General features: G+C 47.6%; 1 protein-coding gene across 1 annotated transcript in view; it reads right to left on the reverse strand.

The window, feature by feature from the left end:
- Window positions 1–6480: 6480 nt before the first annotated feature.
- LOC119396619 (transient receptor potential cation channel subfamily A member 1 homolog) overlaps window positions 6481–26412 on the reverse strand; it is a 45570-nt gene continuing 25638 nt past the window's right edge. The window contains 12 exon segments of the mRNA XM_049417155.1: window positions 6481–6770; window positions 7697–7867; window positions 8729–8824; window positions 8826–8969; window positions 9481–9681; window positions 10610–10741; window positions 10806–10938; window positions 12207–12406; window positions 12991–13087; window positions 13845–14019; window positions 15166–15287; window positions 16643–16788. Coding sequence (XP_049273112.1) covers window positions 6576–6770; window positions 7697–7867; window positions 8729–8824; window positions 8826–8969; window positions 9481–9681; window positions 10610–10741; window positions 10806–10938; window positions 12207–12406; window positions 12991–13087; window positions 13845–14019; window positions 15166–15287; window positions 16643–16788 — 1812 coding nt within the window. The 3' untranslated portion in view covers window positions 6481–6575.

Genomic DNA, 26412 nt, shown 5'->3' on the forward strand with positions numbered 1-26412 from the left:
ATTCGACCTTTAACAACAGCTTTTAGTAAAAAAAAAAAGCAATGAATCGAAACGCAATATACTCACGGGAGCATTTTTGAAAATTTACTTGAATTTCTGATGAAATTATACGCTCTGTCGTAGTAACAGCTTACTGTAACATAGCGTTTATGCATATTTATTAACATTGCAATCAGTCATTGACGGATGTACTTCCAAATTTAAGAAATAGAATGCCTTCCTTTCATCGGTCATATAGAATAGAGGAAATCTGAGTATATTTAGTGCATGCAGAAAAGAACGGATCATTGATACGCGTTCTCCAAAAGCAATGTTTTCAGCGGTGTCTACAGCACCCGATTTATTTTTAAAACGTTACAGCTAGGTACTGTCGCTCCCCAGTAGTAAGAGGACAGATAAGAGGTTCTTTTGGAATAAATTCGACAAAAATTTTTTCTGATAGCGGCTGTTTTCTTCGGAGTCTATGGGGTTTCTCCCAAAACGCATAACCCTACGCATGAATCAACCACTCCGTCAGTTCTTCGCTTGTAAAGCATGCTTTGCCCGCACAACGCGAAGGAAAGCGGTGAAGTAGTGCTCCAGAGTATAAAATTCAATGGCGCATGCACGTGGTGGTAGAGAGAGAGAGAGACTCTTTATTGGAAGAACAGAGATTTTTGCCGGCGTCTATATACCGCTGGCATGCTTTTCACTCGAAGAATAGCGCTGTGTTATACCAGCTACTTTTCGGTCGAAGAATAGCGCGGTGTTATACCAGCTATGCTAACACCACGTTATTATTAATATTATTATTATCACATTGCAAATCAGTTCTGCGGAAACCCGCAAGGTGGCGGAAGGGTTAAGAAAGGGAAAATAGACAACCACCCGTTTGTAGCACGAAGCCACAAGGAAATCCATACGGATTTCTCAGAAAGAAAGCCTCTTAGTTGCCGAAAAATTCGTCCTGGTCCGGGGATCGAACCCGGGACCAACGCCTATCCGGGGCGGTCGCTCTACCAATTGGCTTCGTGCTACAAACGGGTGGTTGTCTATTTTCCCTTTCTTATTATCACACTCATCATCATCATCAGATACGCGTGAAGCATCGGAATGCTTTGTCCGAATATTATAGTCTTTTTTTCAAAGCAAAAATAAGTTCCTGCCACTGTAAGAAACAGGTTCCTTACAAGGAAATTGGCTTATAAAATAGCGATGGCAGCGCCAGTATAGGTGCCAATATTTCTTGGAGCATAATAATCATCATCATGCAGTAGCTCACTGCAGTAGCTTTTTGTGGCAGCTCCTATCTTTCCTCCTTTGAGAGATAAATAAACATTGAATTGAATTGAATTGAATCATCTTGTTCCTTTGTTTTGCTGGCAAGCCGCGACGACAACTTCTGCTACTGCTGAGATATTGCCACAGGGATGTCTTTGATGATGCCGCTTGTAGTTTGATTCAAGTAGCAAAACGTCCACAATTTTAATCCCTACTTAAAAAAAAAAAACTATTAGAAGCTCCGTATGATTATTCTAAATTGTTCTGGTCAGGTTATCATTAAAGATGTCTGGCCTGAATGCGTAACGGCGCAATACTTGCAGTTTAGCCTTTATAAATGTTATTTTATTTTATTCTTTATCCTTACATATACTTCATCGTATTATCTCACTGTTACCCGCCGCGGTGGTCTAGTGGTTACGATGCTCCACTCCTGTGTCCTGACCCGAGGGTCGTAGGATTGAATCCCGGCTGCTGCTGCCGGGATTCAATCCCGTGTGCCTTGATTAAGGTGCATGTTTAAGGAACACGAGATTATCAAAATTGCCGGAGCACTGCCCTGCGTCATCTTTTACAATCATATCGTGGTTTTGGAACGTAAAACCACTACAATTATGATTATATATTATATCTAAATGTACCAATTAATGCCCAATTCTTGGTAAAGCCCACAGAGTGGGCATGAGCCAGTTTGATGGAACATCATCATCATCGTTTGCGCGTCACATGTCTAGGAGGAAGCTGTCCTATGCGTTTAGGTCAGAAGAACAGCTGGACAACGATGCAAATGTACGCCGCCGGCAGAGAAGCTGAAAACAAAAGCGACCCAGCAACCGCCGCAGCGAGTGGACGGACTCCCGAAGGCATGACCGGTGCGAGCAGTCCATCACCCGTACGCAGCTCGGGCCCGACAAGCGACACGTCGGCCGGAGGATCCGAATCAGCCGGCAGTCCCGCTGCTGAGCGGACGGTCCGTAGCCCCGGAAGCGGCCCGCGGTCCCCGGCCTACTTGTCCTTAGCGCTAGAGGAGATGCAGCAAGAACAAGAGAAGCACAAATGGCGCGTCATCCGCGGCTCGGTGCTGACGATCGGCGGCATCGTCCTCGTCATGCTCGTGATCGTGCGGCTCCTGTTCGCCGAATCGGTGAACAACGCCCGACCCAGCACGTTGGAGTACAGGGGTGCAACCGCGAGCCAACCATCGGAGCGCGCGAACGCGTCCCGCTTCGCCGATGTCGGCGGAGGCAAGCAGGACGGTCACTACTACAGTGCCTGGGGTGTCAGGCAACATATGGAGGCGCAAGGGTGGCGAGAGGGAGAAGAACTTTAATGAAATTATAATTTGAGATCTTGGGAGAGTCATTTAGTCCAGGACTCCGCTGGCGTCGGCTTCCCGCCTTACCCTCCTAATAAAAAATTAGCGACGATTAATGCGAAATTTCAGCGAAGCTCGTACGTACGCTTGTTTTGCGGATTTCCAGACAACGTAAATCCAAACGCCATGAATTATGTGAGTTTGCGCAAAGTTAATAAAGCAACCGAACACTGCGATATGAATGATTGTCGCGTAATCGTTGACTGTTGCATTTTAGGCACTATACAGGTAACAGTGAGAAGCGAAATATAATTTAGCAAAGTGCATGTTTGGGCTAGCGCTTGTGTGTGTCGCATTCTCCTGTCTTTCGTCCCTGAAGTTCGCGCTATTTAGATGTTCAAAAAGAGAAGCGAAAGGCGAACACGATGTGCGAACGTACGTTAACAGTAGCACCAGTAGTAGTATGTACTTTAACAGAGAAGCTGTTCTTAGTCGAGGCTTTCATGTCCGGGGCCGTGGTAACGCTGGTCATAAACGGGTGTGTGCCACAAAAATTGGGCAAATCCCACTACTTACCACTGGTCCACTAAAAATGAATAAGGCAACAGTTACCCCAACAAATGAGCCACAGAACTGGGTAAATCTCACTGCTCACCACTGGTCCACTAAAAATGAAGAAGGCAGCTGTTACCGACGCCTTAGCCCAACAACAAATGGCTGCGAAGGGACGGCGGCGAGCCGAATACTCCGAGTACGTACAACAAGAGAATGCTAGGTAACGAGAAAAGCAACGGCGGCTGCGAGAAGACCCCGAAGCGATGGAAGGCCTACGCTAACGACGACGTGCCCGTATATCTAGGAGAGGTGCGAACGCTTGGTTTCAGCGCGAGTTTCTGCCTCTGGAATCCGTGTCGTGTCCGTGACTGTCTGTGGTTTAAGTCGAACCTCTCTGCGCTGAGAATCAACGTAGAAACAACCTAGCATCACCTAGATAAAGCCTAGCAATGACTTATAAGCAACCTAGAAGCAACCTGCATCACCTAGCTAAGGCCTAGAAACAACCTAGAAGCAACCAGATTGGTGTTCAGAATCGTCCAGTGTCGCTGTTTCAAGCCTCAGTTGCGCGACTTAGTGCAAGTGTCGCCTTTTTTTTTTTTTTCTGTCAAAAGATTTCAATGCGTGCTCCGGCTCCGTCAAATGGTAGTTCCACCGAGAGTGGATGGATGGCCTCCCTATGACGGGGGCCTGCGCGCCACCAAGCTCGAAAAAAAAAAAAAAGGTTTTTGTCAAGTATACGAACATTCCAGGCGAATTTTCGCCGTCGCCCTCGGCATCGCCGTGATGTTTCTTATAAAGTCCAAATTGACAACATCATTCCGCGCGTCGAATGTTTTATGTGCGAGTTAAAGCGAGTGAGTTAAGGCGAGTATTGCCGCTCTTCCTAAGCATTTGAATAGAGAGGCCGGAGTTAGATCCGAGTTATAAAGTTAATAGAGGACATGACTTATCTATAGACTTTGTTTTATTAATCGTAGTGTACTATACAGCGTTGTGAGTGATAGCATATTATTTACTGGGATCGCTATATTGCACTGAATGAGACGGACGGGAGACATCCATCCGCACAATTATCAATCCCTTCTCACGTTCTTGACGAACAGCACGCTTTGTTTTCGGGAGGCATAGGACCACTGCAAATGTGCCGCTGAACGGTATTCACATGAGTAAGTCCGTTTCAGGTATCGCGGATACCGCGTAAACGACTGAATCGATCCCATCACTTCCAGCTCTGACGTCGTTCATGCGGAAGCGCTTTGATTGGCGAATATGCCGTTGGGCAGCAGTAGGTCCCACGAGGAAGGTCGTTGACTATCCGCCGCGGGTCCCTCGTCGGCCGCTTCCGAAAGCGACGGCCTCTGCGGTGGCCCCACGGGAGGTGGTGGCGGTCGGCGGTCGGGCGACGCGTCCACCGAAAGGCTCGAAGCGAGCACGGCCACCACCGCGCCGACGGCGAGCGAGACGAGCAGGCAGCCGACGAGCACGTAGCGCTGGTCCTTGCGCTGCTCGCGCCGCAGCTCTTCCAGTATCGCGGGCAGCTGCGCACGAGCCGACCGGTCGACGCTGACCACGTCACCGGATGCAGAGCCGGGCAACGCCGCTGGAACCGAGCCTCCTCCGCCTTCTGAGCATCCAGCGTCGATGCGCGCTTCCGACGAGCACACCAAAGGCATCCTTAAGCTCGGCTTCTCGATGATGACGATGATGATGACACAAGAGGCAGCGGCGCGTACCCACTCGTGGAGATGGATCATTGTGATGTGGATTTCGTAAATGTATTCGAAGCACTAGAGTGCTTACTTGGGTCGCTTAGTGAACAGCGTTTAGTTCATCTCTGTCTTGTCCTGTCGTTCGCGCTGTTGCTTGTTTTCCGTGTATTCGAAGCATATATAGAAGTACAAGTAGGTTCTGGAGCATGAATTTAAAGGTATATGTAACGTTCCAAGTGGCGGCCGCGTGCTCAAAGAGCAGCAGCGGCAAGGGAAGCATCTGTTACAGTTTAAACCCAAAAGTATGATTTCATTGCGGCTCAGCACATAATTACAAAACATTCCAATTGAACTATATAGAATTGCCTGCTAGCCATTGCAGCAGATTGAACAAAGCAAGGTGCATATATGGAGGTCGTTGTCTTTTTCAACGCGAGTTAGAAGAATGAGGTGATCGGAGGGGCTAAATAGTTTCTGTCAATTTTGACAGCTATTTTATTTGACTCGTTTTCCACGGGAAAGAAACTTCAACAGTTCAATTTATAAGCAGTGATCCGTTAATTCTAATTCTTCAGCGCCGCTCGTGTATCTGTGTTTCTTTGTTTGTGACGTTTTGTTATCCATTAAATATGTGGCTCATAGCCACTACAGAGGACTCGCCATGGTTGGGATAACCAGAAATATATTTTCGCAGCTGATAAAGAGCAAGTGAGGTGGACGGTGATATCGCATGCTAATGTGAGAAAAAAACATCGAAAGTAAAAATCCTGTATCAATGATGAAAAATCAGAACATAACGTGAAGATGCAGGTGCTAATGGGAATTGGCGGATGGCGGAGCGAACATATTTGTGACGGAATCAATGTCAAACAATTCGAATCCAAACACTTCGACTCGACCAGGCTCATGCCAACTTTCCTTGACCTCCGCCCGTTTGTAGAGCACCGTGACAGCACCTTCTTCTCTCTTCTTTCTTTCTTTTAACCCTTTCATTCTTTCCCCTCAATGTAAGGTAGCAAAACGGAAGCGCGTCTTGTTGACCTCCCCACTCCTCCTCCTCCTTCTCCTCTTTCGTGCTTTGCTTTTTCGGTTCAGGCGTCTCTCTTCCATTACTTTTGTCTGTGTAGCCTGTCATATATGGTTATTTCTTTCATTCACATTATTTCTAACTCAACTTCTATGTTCATTGCCTCCTTCGTCAGGAGTAGGCAGACGTTGTGCCCCTATCGATGGTATTATATATAATCCTCCTTCCTCTTTGTCCTTTTTATATATGTATATATGTCTTCGTAGGAAAAGAAACACAAAAAACGGTTCCCTATGCATTCGGGCGACTCGCAGGTGAAATTTTCTGCACTTTAGGGGCTTTAGCAGTGCCTCCAGGATCGGCCCACCTTTCACCAAAAGATGATGTCATATGGACTTGACATTCTATGACGGATGTCATAATGACGTCACATATTTTGGCGGTCTGTGACGTCCTGATGTCGTGACATGATGTCTTTTTTTGCCATACTCGTGCTGACGCCGATGGTTAATTTTCACGTTTGATGAGGTACCTAAGGCTTCTGCCTTAATAATATTAAAATGATGGAACGCTTCGCTGGCGAGAGGCTGCGAGAATTCGACGTGCAACCGCTTCTTTATTTACCCGTTAAAAACGTGACAATGTGAGGACGATCGCGCAAACACAACACTCTGTTAAAATGATGCGGTGCAGTCGGCCCGTGTGGTCACAAGTCGTTAGACAATGACGTTCTCGCCGAGCGAGACCTGCCGTCCGAGTCGTCGTCCAAGCGATGCGACAGTGCGTTCAGGGCTTTCTCCAGCCGGTGACCCTGCTGCGTGAGGATGTTCATGCGCTCCTCGAGGTGTTTCAGCATGCGCTCCATGGCCTCCTGGTGCTCGTAGACCTTCTCTACCGTGTACTGGGCGAGAAGTGGCGGACACATCAGGTTAGGCTAACGGCCAAGAGAAACAAACACTTACACGTAGTAGAAAAACAGCGCTAAAACGAGAGACCGAAGAAAGGACACAGGTCACGGCGCTGTGCCCTTTCTTCGTCGTCTCGTTTTAGCGCTATTTTTCTGCTGCTAATCATGAGCCAACCAGCCCAAATGCGTAGCCTACTGCAAAACATTTATACACATCTCTGCGTCGTTCTGGGAAGCCCGTTATATGTTACATCTGCGGACAAAAAGCGGTATACCAAAGAGCAACTTCGACTCTGTTAAGATGTTGGTGATGTATTTCAAAACTGTGTTAGCGTTTCTTTGGTGGCAAATTTTATCACTATCAAGAAAAAGGTGAGGACTTTAATTTTTTCTTGCCTTACGTAACAATGCAATTGACCACAAACGTCCATATAATTTAATTTGTGCCTCGTGCAAGCACAGGCTTTCGTCTGTGCTCTCCTTAGCGTTGTCGAGAGGGACTGTGTCTTTTCAAGGCACAGTTCACGCGATACAAAGGAACCTTCAGATTGCCTGCTAGCAACCTCACTTAGGAGTGCATCTCAGATGTGTAACGTTAGTAAAAAAACAGCATAATTGGATTTAGAATATTGCTTGGTGCGCATTTCATTTTCACCGGTCTTTCACTCTGTTCCGGTAACTGCACTGCATAGCGGGTCTTGCGTATTTCAACCGATCGAGCACTTAATTTACATGTGGCGACTTCGCTTCCCTACTGAAACGTTCCGTATGCCATTCCAATAATTCCGTATGTTTCCGTAAGAATCTTACGGAAATATATGACAAATATATGGAAAATATACGGAAAACATATAGATTCCGCATGGAAAGATATGGAATTATTGGAATGGCATACGGAACGTTTTAGTAGGGTTGCTTACTTTCTCGTCTTGGCCTTTGTGCTGAACGGTTTGGACGTTGATGCCGAACATTCGTCGCAGCAGGATGGCCAGCTTCGTCTTCTTGTTCGGCTTTATGGTCCTCTTCTGCACGACGACTCGACGTCGGACCCACGTGGGCAGCATCGTCTCCACTGTCAGAACGAGCTTCACCTGTGTGTGCGAAATATTCGTTAATCGTCGACTGCGTTGAAGAAACGACCACGCAGCGATAAACATAAGCAGTGCGGAATCCACCCACCCACCTACCAACTGTATCAACGACTACTGCGTCCGATCATTGTAATTAGGAGGTATGAGACAAAATGAGTTTCTGCTGGCCGAGATTCATAGCAGTAATGGAGACAAAAAAAAAAAAACTGTTCCATAATCGCCAACTCAATCATTATCTAAGTATGTTTAAATAGAGAAAAAGAAAGTGACAAAGAAAATGAAAAGAAATGTTAAACCGTTTGGCTTTCCCCCTTTCATCTTCCCTATAGTGGGGAAGAACACGAGAAGGAAAGATGACAGTATCGCACGTGTGTTCTATAAATGACTCAAGCCCGCAACACCTTGCTCACTAATGCGTTGCACGATATACCGGACTTACTACGACATTCTATGCGATATGTCGTCGAAATACACCTCGTCTTTTCTTTTCTTCTCTCTTGTTGCATTATGTGCCTGCTCCGTTTGCATACTCTTCATTTTTCTGAATATTATCAGTCTACTTTCACGCGATATGTGATACGCTGCTTGCGATTAAATGACGCTACCGACAATGGTCACTGAAATGGTGTGCTATTCTTAATCTGGGCGCGTATTCACACACATACAAAAAAACATCTTACGCTAAAATTTTTTCGTAAGATAGTATTTCAACCAATCACGATGCGGGACATATCATTAGTGAAGCCCGCTGACCAATGTGAAACGCACTTACGAAAGATAAGCTTTTTGTAATTCGGCCCCTGAATTTGATGAGGGCGGTCATTACGTTTGTTTCTGGACACGCAAGCGAGACAGTCTTGCCTGCATTCCCAGCCTCTTGAGCTCGGCTTGTTCTAGAACCTCCTTGATGTCATCGACTGCCAGACCGACGAGCAAGTTGGACGTTATGATGGTCATGAAGCACGATGAACAGAGCCATCAGAATGTACGAGGAGGTCTCGTAGGGCAGCACGTTCTCCGTGAATATGCTGTCGTATTCGATCTCGCCGACCATCATCACTGTGGTCTTCATGATTGCCTTCCATGGGGTGTCGAATGGAGCCTGTAATGGTAGAGGAGAACGCAAGCTTGAGTACTGCAGTTCCTCTAATTTCATCGTCACGTGAGAGGACGCTGGAATTACCGCAACGATAGGAGATCCCTTTGGCGTTTTTGTGATTTTATACGATGCGTTTTCTGCCTTTTATCTGAAGCACTTGTGGAGCAAAAAACAAACAAACAGGATGTATAAGCCGGCAATTTACTGCGAGCAGCGCGTGCCTTTTTCTTTATTAGATATGCAATCCATGTTTGTTTTATTCAGAAAGAAAAATTCTCAGAACCAGCAATGAAAGGAAAACTTGGCCAACATTTTTTCTTCTTACCTATCGCAATTTCAGTAGTTTAATCACAAGAAGCGTTTGAATTAAGGTCGGGTACGCCCGAAACCTCAAAAACGAAACGTCGCACTTGTTCCAACGCGACGGAATGAACAAATATAAGCAAACCTTACAGTTCTCGCGCCAGTTTGATTTTGGTGACTGAGTGATATCATACGACGTAATTAATCCTACCTGATTCTGCAAAAGTGCGAAGAAAGTCAGGGCGAAGGCCACAATGAAGAGGAAGAAGACCATGAAGAACTGGCAGAAGGTGCTGAGCACGTTGGTGAACATGACCACATAGATTCCCAGGAAGGGGAGCTTCCGGATGTAGATCACCAGTAAAGCCCAGCTGAGGAACACGGACACGACACCCAGGTGCCATTGCCAGGGCTGTAAGACACGCGAATGTGACATCATTTAGAGGACTGAAGCACCATCTCCCTGCGCTTAATTCTAACAAAAAGGCCAGCGGGAGAGAATTTCTAAGGTTATTAGTGTAATTCCCAATTTCCTCGTATTCGTTCTTTCCATTTCGACAACGCGCCCTTTCTCGCGGAGTTCGCTCGACGCACGGGCTGTGGAATTAATCGGACAGTAGTAATCTATCTAGTCGAATGCGCGAAAAACACAACACACTTGAGTGAATTTGCTTATGAGAATGTCCCATGATTTTATGAAATTCGCCCGTTCTACATCACTGGTTCACCTGACACTTGACGTCGTGAGCGCGACAAAAAGACCTGTCATAAGCAGCACCGCTGTGATCAATTAATTCGCAACCGTTTCCCACCAAAAAACGGTGAGGATGCGAGCAGTCATTAAAAAGGGTGATCAATGAAGTTGCCGAATTAAGTTATCCTTTTTTAACTCACCGAGCGATCGCGAGTGTTATCACTTCTTATCGGTAGCGCCTCCAGTATATCAAGTCGTTCCCACAAAATGTTTTAGGAGCCGCCGCGTTGGTACAGTAGTGCTCGGCTGCTGACCCGAAAATCCTGGGTTCGATCCCTGCCGCAGCGGTCGCATTTCGATGGCAGCGAAATTGTAGAGGTCCGTGTACTTAGATTTGTTAGGTTTGGTGCACGTTAAAGAACCATAGGCGGTCGAAATTTCCGGAGTCTTACAATATGGCGTGCCTCATAGTCACGTCGTGGTTTTGGCACGTAAAACGCCAGAAATTATTATTAAAATATTTTAGGACGTGCTAATGTCTCAAAATGTACGCGAAAGTGCGAGAAATGAGCAAGGAAGGGGGGTGTATGGTAAGCAATATCAATCAGAGGGCGCTGTATAGAAATGGAAATTGGCAGAGCAGTACCTCTGGGACGCCGGTTGATGCTGAACAGTCAGTGAAGTTGAAGACGAAGAGCAGGGAACAGACGTAGCAGCTCCATTCTGACAGGTTTTCGAGGTCGAGGTAGTTCCAGCGCGTGTTGTACATTTGGAAGACCTGCGGACCGCAGTACTTATTGTATTCACATTACTGCACACATTTTTATGCGCAAAAGACTAACCTCTTTCAATAGGAATATGAGGGACACCATGAATATAATAATTTTAGCTTTTCGAGCGAAGTCTGTCTGCATGTACTGTCCTTCGTCGGACGCTTCGCCGATGACGGCGCAGGTATTGTAGCGTGAGATGAACCTGAGCAGATAAAAACAAAGGAACGAAGAGAACGTCAGGTGTTGTTTGATGACAGATAAATTGGAAAGTTGGGTAAGAAAGGCAATTATTAGCATATATATTTCCGTCTGTTGCTAATCAGCCTCTAACAGTTATGTATAACGAATATTCATTATTAGACTAAATGGAAAAGATAAGCGGTACAGTTGTTTTAAATTTGAAATGTTGGTAGGAGTCCCTCGGCTTTACCGGACGTGGAACACTTAGCGAAACACTATTCAGCCAGATTGTGTGCACTTATTGACTCATTGTTCGTAGTCTATAGAAGAGAACGGAGAATATGTTAGCGCTGCTACCTATCAGCTAAATTATGCCTGCATTAAACATTTCATTACCAATAATCGGTACATCCATCAAATAATTATATTAGTTAATTATAGCTTCTACGAATTACACACTAAAGATAATGTTGGAAAAATTCACCCCCTACTCGGCCAATCCCCTGCATTGAGTTGTAAAATGGTGTAAAACAAGGCAGACAGACGTAGCAATGACAAGACTGCGATGTAGGATCCCAACTCTTAATTTATACATGCACAGAGCTGGTCTGGCGATCTCTCCTACATGTTCTTTTTGCAATGAGGTAGAAACAATCGAACGTTTCTTGCTGGACTGCTGACGTTTTGCCTCTCTCAGAAAACGAACTATCGAAATTGTAATGCGGCACCTTGGTCTGCCAGTTACTTCAACTGTACTGTTGTCATTTGGGTCTTCTGTGCTGGGGCACTCGGACGGGAATATATGCAGTGCTATCGAGAAATTCATATGCGAATCAAATCGTCTTATTCGACACATCAGCCGCTAATAATTTTTAAGTTGTCACTATGACAATCATTTTGATCATTTGGGAGGCTATGCAACTAATCCAAAACTGGAATTAATAAAAAAAATAACCCTTCATTCTAATTGACACTGTAACGTCTATTAGCACTTAAATATTTCAGACTACATGATCCGCCCGACTCTTGGCCGATCCTCCTGAGTGGGTAGGTGCCACTCATCCCAGGAGCATCATCATCATTATCATCATTAATGCGTACCCACCTATGTCCTGCTTATCCTGTGATTGCATAGAGCTCACTCCTTCACAGTCTACCGAGTTCGGGCTCTGGCTTACCCGGCATGAAGTAACGAATCGTGGTATCAAATAGCTGAGGTTTAGAGCGACACTTTGCAGTTTCAGCGATATAATTAGGGTTAATTGTTTAACCCGTAGCAACGTCACTCACGAGCACGTGGTGTTAAAATGCGGGAAGTCCAGCGGGCACGGCGCCGGAGTGCCCATGGCGAACGACGTGAGGCACCCCAGGAAGAGCAGGTAGATCGACATAGTGCTGTAGTACACGTAGCGGCCGTAGCTCTCCCATTTGTGCAGCAGAAGGCTCTTGCACAGTTCGTGGCCCAGTAGGGCGCGCCGCCTCTCGTTTGCCTGTGCAGAAGAATCAATGATCTCCGAAGATAAGCACCGCATTCGCTGGATCTGGGAATCCTATCCCCAACTTAACGGCAGTGCGCAACCATTGCCGGAAGATTCTCATGTTTTGCTCCTAACTTACAGCGTTCATGACAACAGCTCTGAGGAACAAGCCAACGATGATTCGTCCATATGTGCCTAGAATGCCGTCTGCGTTCATCACAACTAAGATCCCGTGGCCTAGTAAGAACGGTACAGCCATGGCTAGAACTAAAGTACAAAATTTCTTATGGCATTGATCGGTCCTTGGAATTATCCTGGTATTAGTTACTCACTTGAGGGCATCGTTTTCTCATTCGTGTCGTCAGGTCCTGTTTCGGGCCTTCTACAGTAATAAGGTCTGCAACCTACGCGAAATTCAGTGACATCGATGTAACAATGTTGCCTCATTGTATTGACGTCAGAATATGTAAATAACTACGTTATAAGCTCAGGGTGGTCACTGTAGTGCAACGCAGCAACTGTGAATTCGCACGTTATCTACGCTTCTAGTTCATCTACGCCTCGAGTGTAAATGGAAGACAGCGCTGATCGCTCACCATGATCATGAGTGGGTGGTTTTGCTTGAGGGTACCGAAGTCCTTAGAATAGAGTGGCGTCCCAGGAAGCACGTTGCCATTGTCGTCGTAGACTTTCCTCACTGCGAGAGAGACGAATTCTCTGTTGCAATAAATCTCGTCATATTTCAGGTTTGTTAACACTGAATGAAAGAAGGTATCTTACAAACATCACATTCTTGTTTGCGTTTGCGCACTGCTTGCTGCTTTAGCTTTGCCACGACATTAATGTTTACTTTTAATTGTGCATCAAATGGACGTATGAATCAGAGCATTGAAATTTCGGTACCTTTTACATGATTACTCTTTGTGCTCACTTCTCTATCATTATTTGACACTCGATAAGATGAATATTCAGATTCAGTCAGGTTACGACGAATCCATTTTTCGCATAATGACAACTTCGTGACAAGCACCAAAAATGATCCACGATACGCTGTGGCCTATCGAGTTAGCATAGATATATTTCGCACAGCTGCATAACTGAAGTACGTTAATTACATATCAAAATGACTTCGGCGCAACTAGCATGAATGCGACATATGACACGTTTGATTGTGCGAATGCGGCCGGTCTCGACTTTCTTTGTTCTATTCTCGCCTTAAAAGCCTTGTTCACTGACGAGTGGCATGTTTGGTTGTCGGAGGCCTGTACTTAATTCGCGCTGATATAATTGGGGAGGATACAAACGGGACACCAATTAGAAAGCAGGCCATCTGAAGAAGCGGTTCAGGTAGTGCTTTACATGTGTTGAGACTCTCGCAGCTATCATTATGCGTTTATTATTCCACTTGTCTGAGATGCCACCGCTCGTCCTCACGCCCACACTAACCGACTTGCCTGGGGCGGGCGAGTCGGAGTCCGAGTCGCTCTCGTCGCCGGAGTCGTCGGCCCCGCAACCGCAGAAGGCGTCGTCCAGGAACTGGTACTGGTACGTGACCGACTTGTTAGGGTCTTCGTCAGATCCGGCTTCCACCGTGACGCAGCTGTTGAACACGAGCGTGGCCAAGTCTGCGCAGATAAGCGAGTAGAATCAAAACCTCTGAGAGGACTGGGCAGTGAACGGTCAATGCCTCTGATTAGATATCCCTATATGATTGAAATGAATGGTCACAAAGGGATTAAAATAAAAGCACTTGATCGTTGTTGGGTACCGTATAGGTATATCCTTACTTTGTACGAGCCTAAGTGACGTTCTTTTACATTTGGCTGATTTCCTTCCTCGAGTACATCTTTGCGATCGCGTCATCGCTATCGTGAAGGACGACTGTTCGCGAACTTTGTCGTTGCTCATCAGCGATACGAACCCATATTAATCAGATCATCCACACGCCTTCGTGAGTGGCGTACTGCACTAAAGGGCCTCTGAACTATCTTTAGCTCGAATGCGAGATGACGCTTTGTTTCTTGTATTCGCTTTTCTGCCTATAGGCGCTATCTGCTTCTTGCCCCTTACATCTTCAGAAGACACGTGGAAACTACATCAGTACTAATTGTCAGGTTGGGTTTTACGAATGCCTGGAAAAGTGTGACAGCAGATGGATTCGATTCGAACTCATATCTTGAGTATATGAACCAATCAATAGCTTATACCCTAGTGACGTCTCGCGCTTCACCCTGTTGACGTCACGAGGTTTGATGAAAAAGAAAGAAAAATGCTGGGAGAGAAGAAGGCGACAGATCTTAAAATTAACAGACGTGGTTCAGGGGCCTTTTGATGAACCAACGCGAACACTACAGAGTGCCCCAGAATGTACATACGGCAATGCGCATACAAATAGAGGATGCACATGAGAAGGAAAATTCGGTTTGATGACCACCGATCGTGGTCTCGGCTTTATTGCAACAAAACTTCTCGGCGCAAGAAAGCCCACTAGTATATCATATTCGTCTATTCACGGCTTTTCTACTCTTTCTGGTCTGGTCTCGGCACCATTGCTATACTCGCGACATGTGTCACTTGGGTTATTTCTTGCCTAGTTGCAGGGAATGGGCCGTTCCGACACCGCTGCACTTCGTACGTCATAGCGTTTTAAATAAAGCAGAAATGAACGGCTTAGAGAGGGAGAGAAAAAAAAGACAAAATCATGATATAAGTCAAAGACAATTACTCATTACGTAGCGAACTCTGGCAGATTAGTCGCAGGAAATACTGACCTGGCATAGTGCGAATTAAGTTTCGCAGCGGGGTCTGATGAGTTCCGTACTGCTCGCTGTCGGTCGAGTTCTGCAGCAGTTCCTTCCAAAACCGGCTCTTCAGCAGCGCTTCAACCACATCTCTGGCAATTAGAAACATCACCCAGCATTCAGGCTGATAATTTACTACCCTTAGTCCAACGAAGTTGTGAGGACAGTGACAAAAATACACATACAGCTAGGCACATATCTCGCGGATTTTCCAGTTTCGAGTCATATACCACATATGTATCTTTACGCACACCACTTCTAACACCGTGACGCATACGTCATTGCTCGCTATTCGCAATAAGCCACGTCGTTTCTGCGTTGTCGTGACGTCATTCATAGCTGCTGACGTCATTAACGTTTGCAATATGCTAACGGTAGTGGGCGTCATGAAGGCGTAAACAGAGGTGTTCGGCGCATCTATCAGGTAGAAAGAGAAGGCGGTAACTTTTATAAGTTAGAAGCGTCATTTTGACCAGTTAGATAGCTTATACCACCGCCGAAGTAACATCTACAATTTGCTTGACGACAGTGTTGTACTAATAAAACAACAACATTGCTGATAGTTAACTTCATGGAGTTGAAACGGTCGTCGTTTAGGCCTGGTTAAATTAGTTTGTACCTTGTCATAACTAGTATCCTCGCTGTATTTAGAACATTGTTAACGCGACAGCGTTAAGAGCTCGTTTCGCAGAAATTCCGGTGTCAGCGTTGTTGGTTGTGAGCAAGAAATTGAGAAAGATGGCGAATGAAATACGCTCGTAGTAATAAAAATTGTCGGTTCGAGTGAAATCGAACCCAGGCCTTCTGCGTGGCAAGCAGGTGTTGTACTACAGAACCACGACATTGCTTGACACTGCTTCGAAAAAATATCACTATATGAATGTCATGTAGTGGGAGGCGTCTCCTTATCGCATCTAATATTGCGTGGCAAAAGCGTAGAATCGCGCAAGGCGTCAAAACACGTGAATTGCGCAACGATTGGGTGTTTTAAAGGCCCACCTATTACAAAGTGCTCAGACATATTTAATCATTATCATGAGCAGCAAAAAGCATCAACAAAGTGAGCAGCTGCGTAGGTTCGCGCGTTGCCTTACGGACGGGCAGTGGGCCCTTCGATGATTCGCAAAAGGAATAATTGTGGCGTAGTGGGCACTGCGCAACTTTACTTGCAGTATAGCCATTCTAGGATAGCTTGAAACGACTAATGCTGCACGCACAGATGTTCGTTTCCTTGCGGCACAGTTGAGGCATGCACCGAGAACCGAAGCTATAGGCTAGCAATTGAGAAGGCGATGCGCACGGGGTCCGATTATGCCATCGCGTTCTACTCTTGAAGGCGAAGCTCAAGCGTCCGCCAAGTTTCCTTGCCTCAATAATTTTCTCGCCTGCAGTGTTCGGGGAAAACTTAAACACGCGAAATTTGGACATTGCCTAGGACGAGCCTCACCTGTGCTCTTCCTCGATGGCCATGTCGAGACAATTCTTCTTGTTCGCGTTCCTCTTGCAGACGAAGTCCCTGACGTCCTTGCGATTCAGCAGGAGCTTCACAACCGACTCGTTTCCAAACTCGGCCGCGATGTGAAGTGGCCTGTTCTGAGGAAGCAACGCTTTACCTTGGCCGCTGTCACAGCGTCACAGAAACGCTTTTCACAGAGCAAAATATAGGTACTTTGGAAAATGGTAGCAACTATTGAATTTAGTAGAGTTGCGATTTGGGTCAGTTGGTACATATTCTTGAAGATTTGGACCAGTCAAAAGACGAAACACAGGAGAGAGAGAAGTGATAAAAAAATTCTTGAATCCCGGGTGTCACTGAAGTCAACGTTTCGACAAGCGTACTTGTCTTCTTCAACCTAACCTTGAAGTTGCAACCTTGAAATTGCAACCTTGAAGTTGCAGACTTGAAGAAGGCAAGTCCGCCTGTCGATACTTTGACTCCAGCGACACCTCGTGTTCAAGAATTTTTCATAATTTCTCTCCTCTGTGTTTCGTCTTTTGGCTGATTCAAATATCCAAGAATATGGAATTTACCAAACAACACCAAACGAAAGTATTGTACTGTGTGAATGCGATATCATTTAACGGGATGCTGGAAAGCCTGGCCGTTCGGTATCGACGCAGCGTGAAGACGTACGTGTTCCCTTTAACGTGCACCTCAATCAAGGTACAGGGGCTTCTAGCATTTCGCCTCCATCGAAATCCAGGCCGCCGCGGCCGCAATTCGATCCCACCACCTTCGGGTCAGCAGTCGAGCACCACAATCACTAGACCACTGTGGCGGGTAATTTAGAGTACCGTGCATTCTACTAGGGGAGAGTAGTATGCAACTATCCACTTCGTAAATGTCATGCTCAGCGGTGCAGGTTATACAACGGAGCGATTAGAAAGAAAGGGAGGAGGTTAAGGATAAATGAAAGGCAGAGAGGTTAGCCAGGGCTGAACCCGGTTGGCTACCCTGCCTTGGGAAAGGGAAGAAAACGACTTAGAGAGAACTGTTGCCGGTTACAGCCTAACAACAGCATTAATAAAAAAACAGTGCATTCGCCTAAGGCGACTCGAAGGCGAAAGCCATTCTCCTCTTAAAGGGCCCCTCACCAGGTTTGACAATTTTGAGCCGACGAGCGCAATGCATGGACTAGGCGTTCACGATTACCTCTGCCAAAATTTGCAACGCTACGCGCCGCGTAAATGGGTCAAATTTGAAGCTGAACGCTGCTTGCCCTTCTTCTCGCGTCCACGCGCCCAGATGATGATGATAACAACTTTATTGTTCCGCCAGAAAAGGAGGCCCCCTACTCCCCGTCCTCGGCACACAGGCCTAGGCAACGGGGGCCGGCACCTCCGCGATTAGAAGCAGGCGAAGAGGTCTTGACTCCTCGCGGCTTCTTCCGCCAGGCGGATGGCTTGTTGCTGTGAAGCGGGTTCCTCGCTCCGCAGCAGGGCTTCCCAGGCCTCTCTACAACTGATATTTGATTTAGCCCCTGGGGAGCTACCACACTCCCAGATTATGTGGTCGAGGGTCCCTCTCGCCCCACAGTGCTTGCACCTATCGTTTGGCCTATCATCTTTCTGAATATGATATGCCCAGACCGGGTTTACAAAATTGCCAGCTTGCAGGCGCCGCCATGCGACTGCCTCCCTATTGTTCAGGCTTTTATCCGGTGGTGGCACCACTCTGCGAAGTAGCCGATAATTTTCAACGATTTCGGTGTAACTTTGCAGACGCTCGTCCATGTTCTGGCAGTCGGGCGGCTCCACAGTCACCCGGAAGTAGAGAGCTCGGGCTAACTCGTGGGCCGCCTCGTTGCGAGGAACGGACGTGTGTGCTGGGGTCCAAATTAGGCTGATTTTTCTGTTCAGCCGTCTACCGGACAGAACCCTTGCCGCTTCGGGCGAGATCCGACCTTTTCCAAAATTCCAGATGGCCGTTTTGCTATCGCTAATTATAAATGAGCTTCCGTTCCAACGCAAGCGAGCGCTATTGCAAGTTCTTCAGCCGTCTCCGTGTTGCGGCTTCTAATGGTGGCGGCCGATACGGGAGCACCTTGGCCGTCGACCACCGAGGCGACCGCCGCGCCCGACTTGCCACTTGCCGCGTCCACGTACGCAACCAACTTGTGGTCCATTGGTCCAAAGCGTTTGATTAGAGTTTGCGCCCTCTTTTCCCTCCTCTCTGCGTGGAATATGGGATGCATGTTTCGAGGGAGGGGGGAAATAATTAGATTTTCTCGGCAGTCTTTCGGGATATTTGATTTGCCTCGTGGTCCCCTATCGGTTTGAAGGCCTACCATATCGAGGATAGCTCTGCCTGTGGTCGTTCGGCTTAGACGATCGAGCTGTGAAATTTTAACAGCCTCCGCTATTTCGTCCCAAGTATTGTGCACTCCCATAGAGAGAAGCTTCTCTGTGGAGGTGCTGATTGGTAAGCCTAAGGCCCTTTTTATGCACCGTCGAATGAGCGAGTCGAGTTTCCTCTTCTCCTCAGACCTGATGCCCAAGAAAGGCGTGGCATAGCTCACACGGCTTAATACGTATGCTTGGGTTAGTTTGAGGAAGCTTCTTTCCTTTAGGCCACGACCCTTCAGCGCAACCCTTCTAAATAATCCAAGGGCTTGCGTTGCAAATCCCTCCAGTTTTTTTATTATCCCATCATTATGTCCATTCTCTTGAATGAATAGTCCTAAGATTCTGATTTGGTTCACTTTTGGGACGGGTTTCCCCTCTACTTTAATATCAAATTCCGAGCTGTGCTTGCAACGGAGTGACTTTGGGTTATAAACGAATAGTTCCGATTTTTGCGGAGAGCATGAAAGACCCCTACTGGCAGCATAGTTTACGACAGTGTCGGCCGCCACCTGCAGGCGTTCCTCGATGCTTGCATCGCTCCCCTGGTTAGTCCAAAGGGTGATGTCATCCGCGTACATACTAAATTTTAGTCCCTCTATGTTTTTCAATGCGTCGGGGAGGCCCCGCATCGCCACATTGAATAGGAACGGAGAGAGAACCGAGCCCTGCGGCGTACCCCTGCTCCCTAAGTGAATTGGTGGCGATTCAATGTTTTGGAACTTTAAGCAGGCAGTTCTGTCTGACAAAAAATCCTTAATGTAATCGTATGTTCGTGCTCCTATCCCGATTTCTTGAAGACCGCGGAGGATAGCTTCGTGTGTAACATTATCAAAGGCCTTGGTCAAGTCCAGGCCAAGAATTACTTTAGCGTCTCTGGAACGCGATTCGATTATATCGTGTTTGAGTCGGAGCATTACGTCCTGCGTGCACAAGCCCGGTCGGAAGCCAACCATCTCGTGCGGCCACAGGTCGTTTTCTTCCATGAAGTGCGTCAGTCGGGTCTGAACTACGCGCTCCATCAGTTTCCCTATGCACGAGGTTAGAGAAATAGGTCTTAGATTTTCTATTGTCGGCGGCAGTGCTGTACACGTTCCTCTAAAACAGGAACGAAAGCTCGTTCCCCGTTCCTTCCCAAATTAGAAACGAGTTCCCGTTACAAGTTCCCTCAAAGCGAAAGGAACGCGTTCCAGTTACATTTCGGACATTGGAACGTGTCGTTACTTTTACGTTACGTTTGATTTGTTAAGATTCAAACATAGTGTCGGATAATAATGAAGTGGAATGAGTGAACAATTTAACGCTGACATCGAACTACATATATTATACGATTTTGAACATCGCCGGCAGCAGGTTATATGGAGATAAAAGAAAATCTAAAGAAACAATCCTAGACGAATTTTTTAGAGATCACCGGCCATACTCCAGACATGTCTAACGGCAACTCGGGTGCTCGCCTATTAGAAGTGCAACACATGTGCCACTCTTCACGTCGTTGTTCAAGTGCAGAGTCAAGATACTACGCTTCATGTGTTCAAAGAAATTTCCTAACATGCACCAGTATGATTAAAATTCTTGGACATGAAATCGTGTCGAAAGGGTCAACTCAGGCGTTCAACGAGTACTGGTTCAATATTCCAGTATTAGCGGAAAATAATATCTAGGGTCCATATTCGCAACTTAATAACGTCCCTGTTTGAACTCAGCGAGAGGCGCATCTCAGTGTCGGTGTCCAACAGACGATCGTAATTTAGTTTGTTTATTTTGTTTTGTTTTAGACAATGCAGATATTTAATAAAAATACTACGACAGTAAGGCTGCTGCCGTTTTCGCACGTGAACTCTACTTCGAGGCGGAAATGCTTTGTCGCACCTAAAGTTGCATTGAAATGAGCAATTAAGAAAACTTTGTTATTTAGCTATCTAATTATTAATTCTGGACAGTTGTTGATATAAAAAACTTTCATACCTAGTTTTTAGAAATACAAGAAACATGCGTAACTAGAGGTGTTAATAATCGCAATTGAGAGCCCCGATCCAGGCGATATAGAAACTGAGCGCGCCGGGCGCGCGGGAAATGCCACTGCTGTATTACGTCAGACCGGAACTTCACGCGACGAACTTTAAGAAAAGGCGCGTCGTAGTATAATCTGGTCAGCAAAAACAACAAGTCGTCTAAAATATGCAAGTGGACCGCTTATCTATTAAGGAAAAGCGGTAAGAAAAAGCGCGCCCTTTCATTGCGGTGGCCTTACGATGAAGTTCGAATGTGAAGCAAAATCTCTCCACGGTGTGTGCATACTCTAGCACGGCCCATTAGTTGCTGTCAAACTGGCTGCGGCTAAACGAAACAAAAATCGGCTATTTCCTCTACACGTGGTCGGTCAAGGCGCCGCGCGCTTCCCTACACCCCCGGCGGGCGCCTTGAAATGAAAACCATGATATAACATAGTCAAGTCACAGGCGAACAGTATAGTTTCTCGCACCTCACGCGCTCGCCAACAGCCCTGCTCCGCATGATGTGCTGCGTGGGTGCGCCTCTTCAACGCAGTGGAACGTTTGCCGATGGAACGCCGTTCCCTCTGTCGTTCCTTCGTAAACGTAACGAGTTACCGTTACAGTTCCACCTATCCGTAACGGAACGGTGGCGTTCCTCCGTTCCTCCAAAAAGGAACTAGTTCCTGGAACGTCGTTCCTTGGAACGCCGTTCCGTACAACACTGGTCGGCGGTTTGCCTGGCTTTGGAATTAGAATTACAGTTGCCGACTTCCACTGGCTGGGTAGCACGCCTTTAGTCCAAATTTCTTGCATGTACTCTGTCAGAGCGCTGATGGAAGCGTCGTCGAGGTTTCTTAAAATTTTGTTCGTTATCCCGTCAGGTCCCGGGGCGGATTTCGTCTTTAGTCCCAATATTTCAGCCCTAACCTCCGCCTCCGTGAAGGGTGCGTCGAGCTCCTCATTGGGAGCCCCGTTATATTCCGGGAGGGCGGTACTGCGAGTATCACCAATGTACAGGGCGGTTAGCTTGTTCATAAATTCCGCGTCTGTTCCTTTAAACGCGTGCCTGGCTTTTGACAGTCTAATTCCCGATTGGGTTTTCGAGTTGGTCGGGTCTAACAGGTGTCTCAGCAGACCCCACGTTTTGGCAAGGCTCATGCCCCCCTCCATCTCATCGCATCTGCTGCACCAATTCTGTTCGCATAATTTTGATCGCATAATTTTCAATATTTTTGTTATGTCTGGCAATCCTCCTTCTAAGATTACGGTTCCATTTTTGTTGCTTTAGTTTGCGCTCCATACAACGTTTCGCCTCCCACATGTGAAGGAGTTTGCTATCGGCTATTTCAGGGGCATCGTCTCCGTCAAGCGTCTTAGTTGCCTCTTCAACGTGACGCGCGAGGGTCTTTGTCCACTTATCTATGTTTTCGATCTTATCTGTGGCAGATTGATCTCTCTTATCTCTAAATAACTCCCAGTCCGTGATCCTCGGTTGACGCGCACGACGCGTCTTCACCCCCTTTTTAAGAATCAAGGCCAAAATGAAATGATCACTACCGAAATTCCACTCCGAATTCGTCCATTTCAGATCTGTCACATTCTTGGAGAAGGTCAGGTCAGGGGAGGTGTCGGCGCACACGCTGTTACCCACCCTTGACGGACTACTAGGGTCCGTGTGTAGGGTGAGGCCGAGCTCGTGCGCGTCCTCCCATAGCTGCCTGCCTTTTGGATCCTGTTTAGAGTAGCCCCATTCCGGGTGCGCTGCATTAAAATCACCCACTATTAGCAAGGGGTTCGTCCCGGCTGCCTCAATCGCTTTGCGAAACAGGGCCCTGAATCTCACCTTTCTCTGCCGCGGTGTACTGTATAAATTTAAGAGGAATACGCTCGGTTCATCTTTCCGGCCCGTAAGAATTTCTAAGAGTACTGCCTCAATTTCTCTCGAGTTGACTTCGTGCTCGATCGCCGCAATGTTCCGCTTAATCAACGTTGTGACGCGAGATTTATCTCCCTTGTCACTGGAAAACGCTTGATATCCCGAAAGTTTTGCTGCCTTGCCCGACTCCTGTAGGGCTATAGCTAGCGGTTTCTCATCTAATAGCGTCAAGTGTTGTTGCACTAACGCTCGCTTGCGTTGGAAGCCGCGACAGTTCCACTGCCAGATCAAAGACTCACTTGGTGCGCCTCTGGCCATGTTGGAGCTGGTCAAAATTTTCCTCCGCTTTTAATTGCCATTCTCCGATGGCAACTAATTCTGCCTGTGCTTTTGTGCTTCGCCGGTAAGGCCGTTAATCTGACTGAGTCTGTCGTATTGCTCCCATAATTTGGGCCATGAAAGAATCGAATTTAGCATCGATTTTGGCTTCTAATCGTTTCTCTAGTGCCACCAACGGATCAACGTCTTCCCCTTTGCGTTTCATTGGGGGTGGTCTAGCTGATTCTACGATCATCTTTTCCTCCTCCGGTGCTGCAGGTTGCGCAGGATGTGCAGCCGCAGGGGCCGGGGGGATGGGTTTAGATACCAATTTGGGTTGCACATTTTGGGGGGAGGGGGAGCCCGTGCGCGCCTGCAGTTTTGGTCTATAAGCTCCTGAGTGAGCTTTTCGATGACCTCTTTAAGCGCCCCAACCTCTTTCCGTAATTTATCGATCTCCTCGGCCTGCTTATCATTTGCCTGGGAAACCCCACTGCCAAAGCTTACACTGTTTTGGTCCTTGCTTTGGCTCCGCTTCCTTGGCCACGGTTGCGCCGGGTCTCTGGAGCTCGATCTCTCCCTGGGTCGGGATCCGGAGCGGCCCCGCGTGTGGGAGCTCGAGCGGCCATGCTGCTGCTCCGTGGTCTCCTCCAGCCTCGGGAAGGAGTCCGTTGTGGCACAAAAGTCTTCGTGGTCGCGCCTCTCCTTAGAACGACCCCGGGGAGTCCCCTCAGCGGTCTCCCCAGCTGGCTGCTGTTCTGAAGTTGCTGCTGTTGTCGCATGTTGATCTTACGTTCCCCACTGCTTTTTCTTCACCTCGTAGGGGACGCGGTAAAGTTCTCTGCATTTTCTGTCACCGAGCGAGTGTCCTTTCCCGCACAGTTGGCACTTGGGCTCACATGAATGGCCTTGTGGCGGTTGCTCCATGCCACAGCCACGACATTTCACTTTCGCGGGGTCCGGGCAGACGTCATCGCGGTGTCCGAGCCGTCCGCAGGCGATGCAAACTTCGTATTTCTTGCGGTAAATTACGCAGCGTTGCGCCATGGGTGTGAGTCGCACCCACCGTGGCACCTCTTTGTCTTCAAACAATATCAAAACTGTTCTCGATGTTTTTCCAAGTCTTCTTACTCCCAGGACCGGAGGATTCCCGTAGGTTCGCAGCCGCTGCAAGATATCGGCGTCGGAGTACGTCAAAGGGACTTCATGCACGACGCCTTTTCCGCAGTCCTCCGGCATAGCGACGTACGTAGTCACTTCGATCTTTTCCCCTTCGAACATGAGGAGCTTCAAGTCGGCGTATTTTCTCTTCCTTTCTGCGTTGATGGTGGCGACGAGAATGGTATGCTGTTTCGAGTTCATCGAGAAGACGTCCTCTCCAGCCGCGTCTAGGCTGACGCCCGCCGCGCAGAGTATGCGTCAGCCAGATAGGCACTTCCATATTTCAGCAGACGTACGAGGCCACCGCTAGGTCTCATGATGATCTTTTCGGCACCGTCTGGAATTCGGGCAGCTTGCCTTTCAACCGACTTCGCCGCTATCTTTCTCCCTGCGCGTTTGTCAGCGGCGCGCTGCCGCTCGATGTCGCGTTCCGCCTGGCGTTCCATTTGGCGTGCCTCGTTGTTCTCTAGGGGGGCCGCTTTTCCCCTTTTTTTGCTAACGTACCACTGTCCCGGCACGTTAAATTCTTCTGGATCGATGTCCGTACCTTCCACGGTCTCCATCATGGCTAACGCGGTCTCCGGGCGTAGCCGCCGGCGGTGGCTGCTCGCCGATAGGCCGGGCGGTAGGGTTAGGCTGAGCTCACCATGCGGCGCGTCGCACACTTCGAAGACCCAGAAGACGAGAAAAACGAGGACCCACCTCGAAAATGATGATATCCTCGGTGTCTGTTCGTCAAGGCCTGACCTTGGGGCTAGAGTCCAACAAACCGACGAAACGAACTGGTGCTCGAGCGGCCGTAGGCGACGGAGCCCATCGAACGCACGTCCGCTCTACTTCGCGTCTCCCCCCGAGCCATCACGCGCCCAGAGAATGAGGGGATGACGTATGTACATGAGAGAATGGCCCTGCGTAGAAAGTAGTGCTGCGACGTCGCTCCTCTACGTAGACGACTGTGCTCTGACGTCGCCAACAGTAGCACGTGACACTGCGATAATTATTTGACACGAAGCGTAGTTTTTGTAATTTGTTGCTTGAATGGATGAATAAAACTTGAGAGCAATAATAAAACACACAAACGGAATGTGTGCATTTTCTTTTTACATTTTTACTGCGAATCGCAGCGAGATTCGAGACTAATCTACCTCCGTTTCGCGCGCGTTCGTGTTCTCGCGCTTTGCGCATCGTGCAGACGCCACCCTTTACAACGAAACTAATTTTCTACCGCGTTCCAGCGCTCATTAGGCTCATTTATCCTCCCGCGTCTAACTAGATGTTCATGCGGCACACCGCTAGTCTCGCGTCCGTACAAATGTTGCAGCTTTCGCGCTCAGTAATAGGTTGAAAGCCAAGTGATCGGCGAGGGCGCATTTGGCATAACTTGCAGAGATGAAGCGCAAAGAACGCCGCCACAACACCGCTCGCGTCTCGGGGGCTCGGGCTTGTTCGGGCGCGTCATGCGCTCGTGACATTTTGCGCGCATGACGTGATCATGCGTATGCGTTATGTGATCCTTCCGCTCGCGTGGCGAAGAGGGCAGGGAAGGGATTTGGCTTGCGAAGGCTACGCGGGGCGAGCGGCAAGGGTTTGCAGCTCGCCTCCTCGCATCATGGTTTCGCGCCGCTACAAATTATTGTTTTTCTCAGCTTCTAACCGACCGATTAGAAAAATTCTTGTGGCATAATGCTCTTTATTGGGCTCGCAACAACTTGCAATGTCTAACTAAAATTCGCTTGGTCACCTGGTGAGGGGCCCTTTAATAAAGACGATAGTCTTTCTTGGGATACTTAAACGGATAAATTTTGGTCTGTCGTCCTGTTTGTCGGCACGTCACTCGATTCAGCCACTTGGCCAAAGTTGAACCACTTGCCCAAGGGCCAGGCATCTTGAACGGCTCACTAGGTTCATACATGTGTACATTGTCGATCAAAAAGCAAACATTACGCATATCTGAGGCACCACATCACTAGGTAAGCATTAGGTAGTGTGTTCCTTTAATAGAAAATGCATACATACGTAATT

Source organism: Rhipicephalus sanguineus, chromosome 6, assembly GCF_013339695.2.
Source record: "Rhipicephalus sanguineus isolate Rsan-2018 chromosome 6, BIME_Rsan_1.4, whole genome shotgun sequence".
NCBI lineage: Eukaryota > Metazoa > Arthropoda > Arachnida > Ixodida > Ixodidae > Rhipicephalus > Rhipicephalus sanguineus.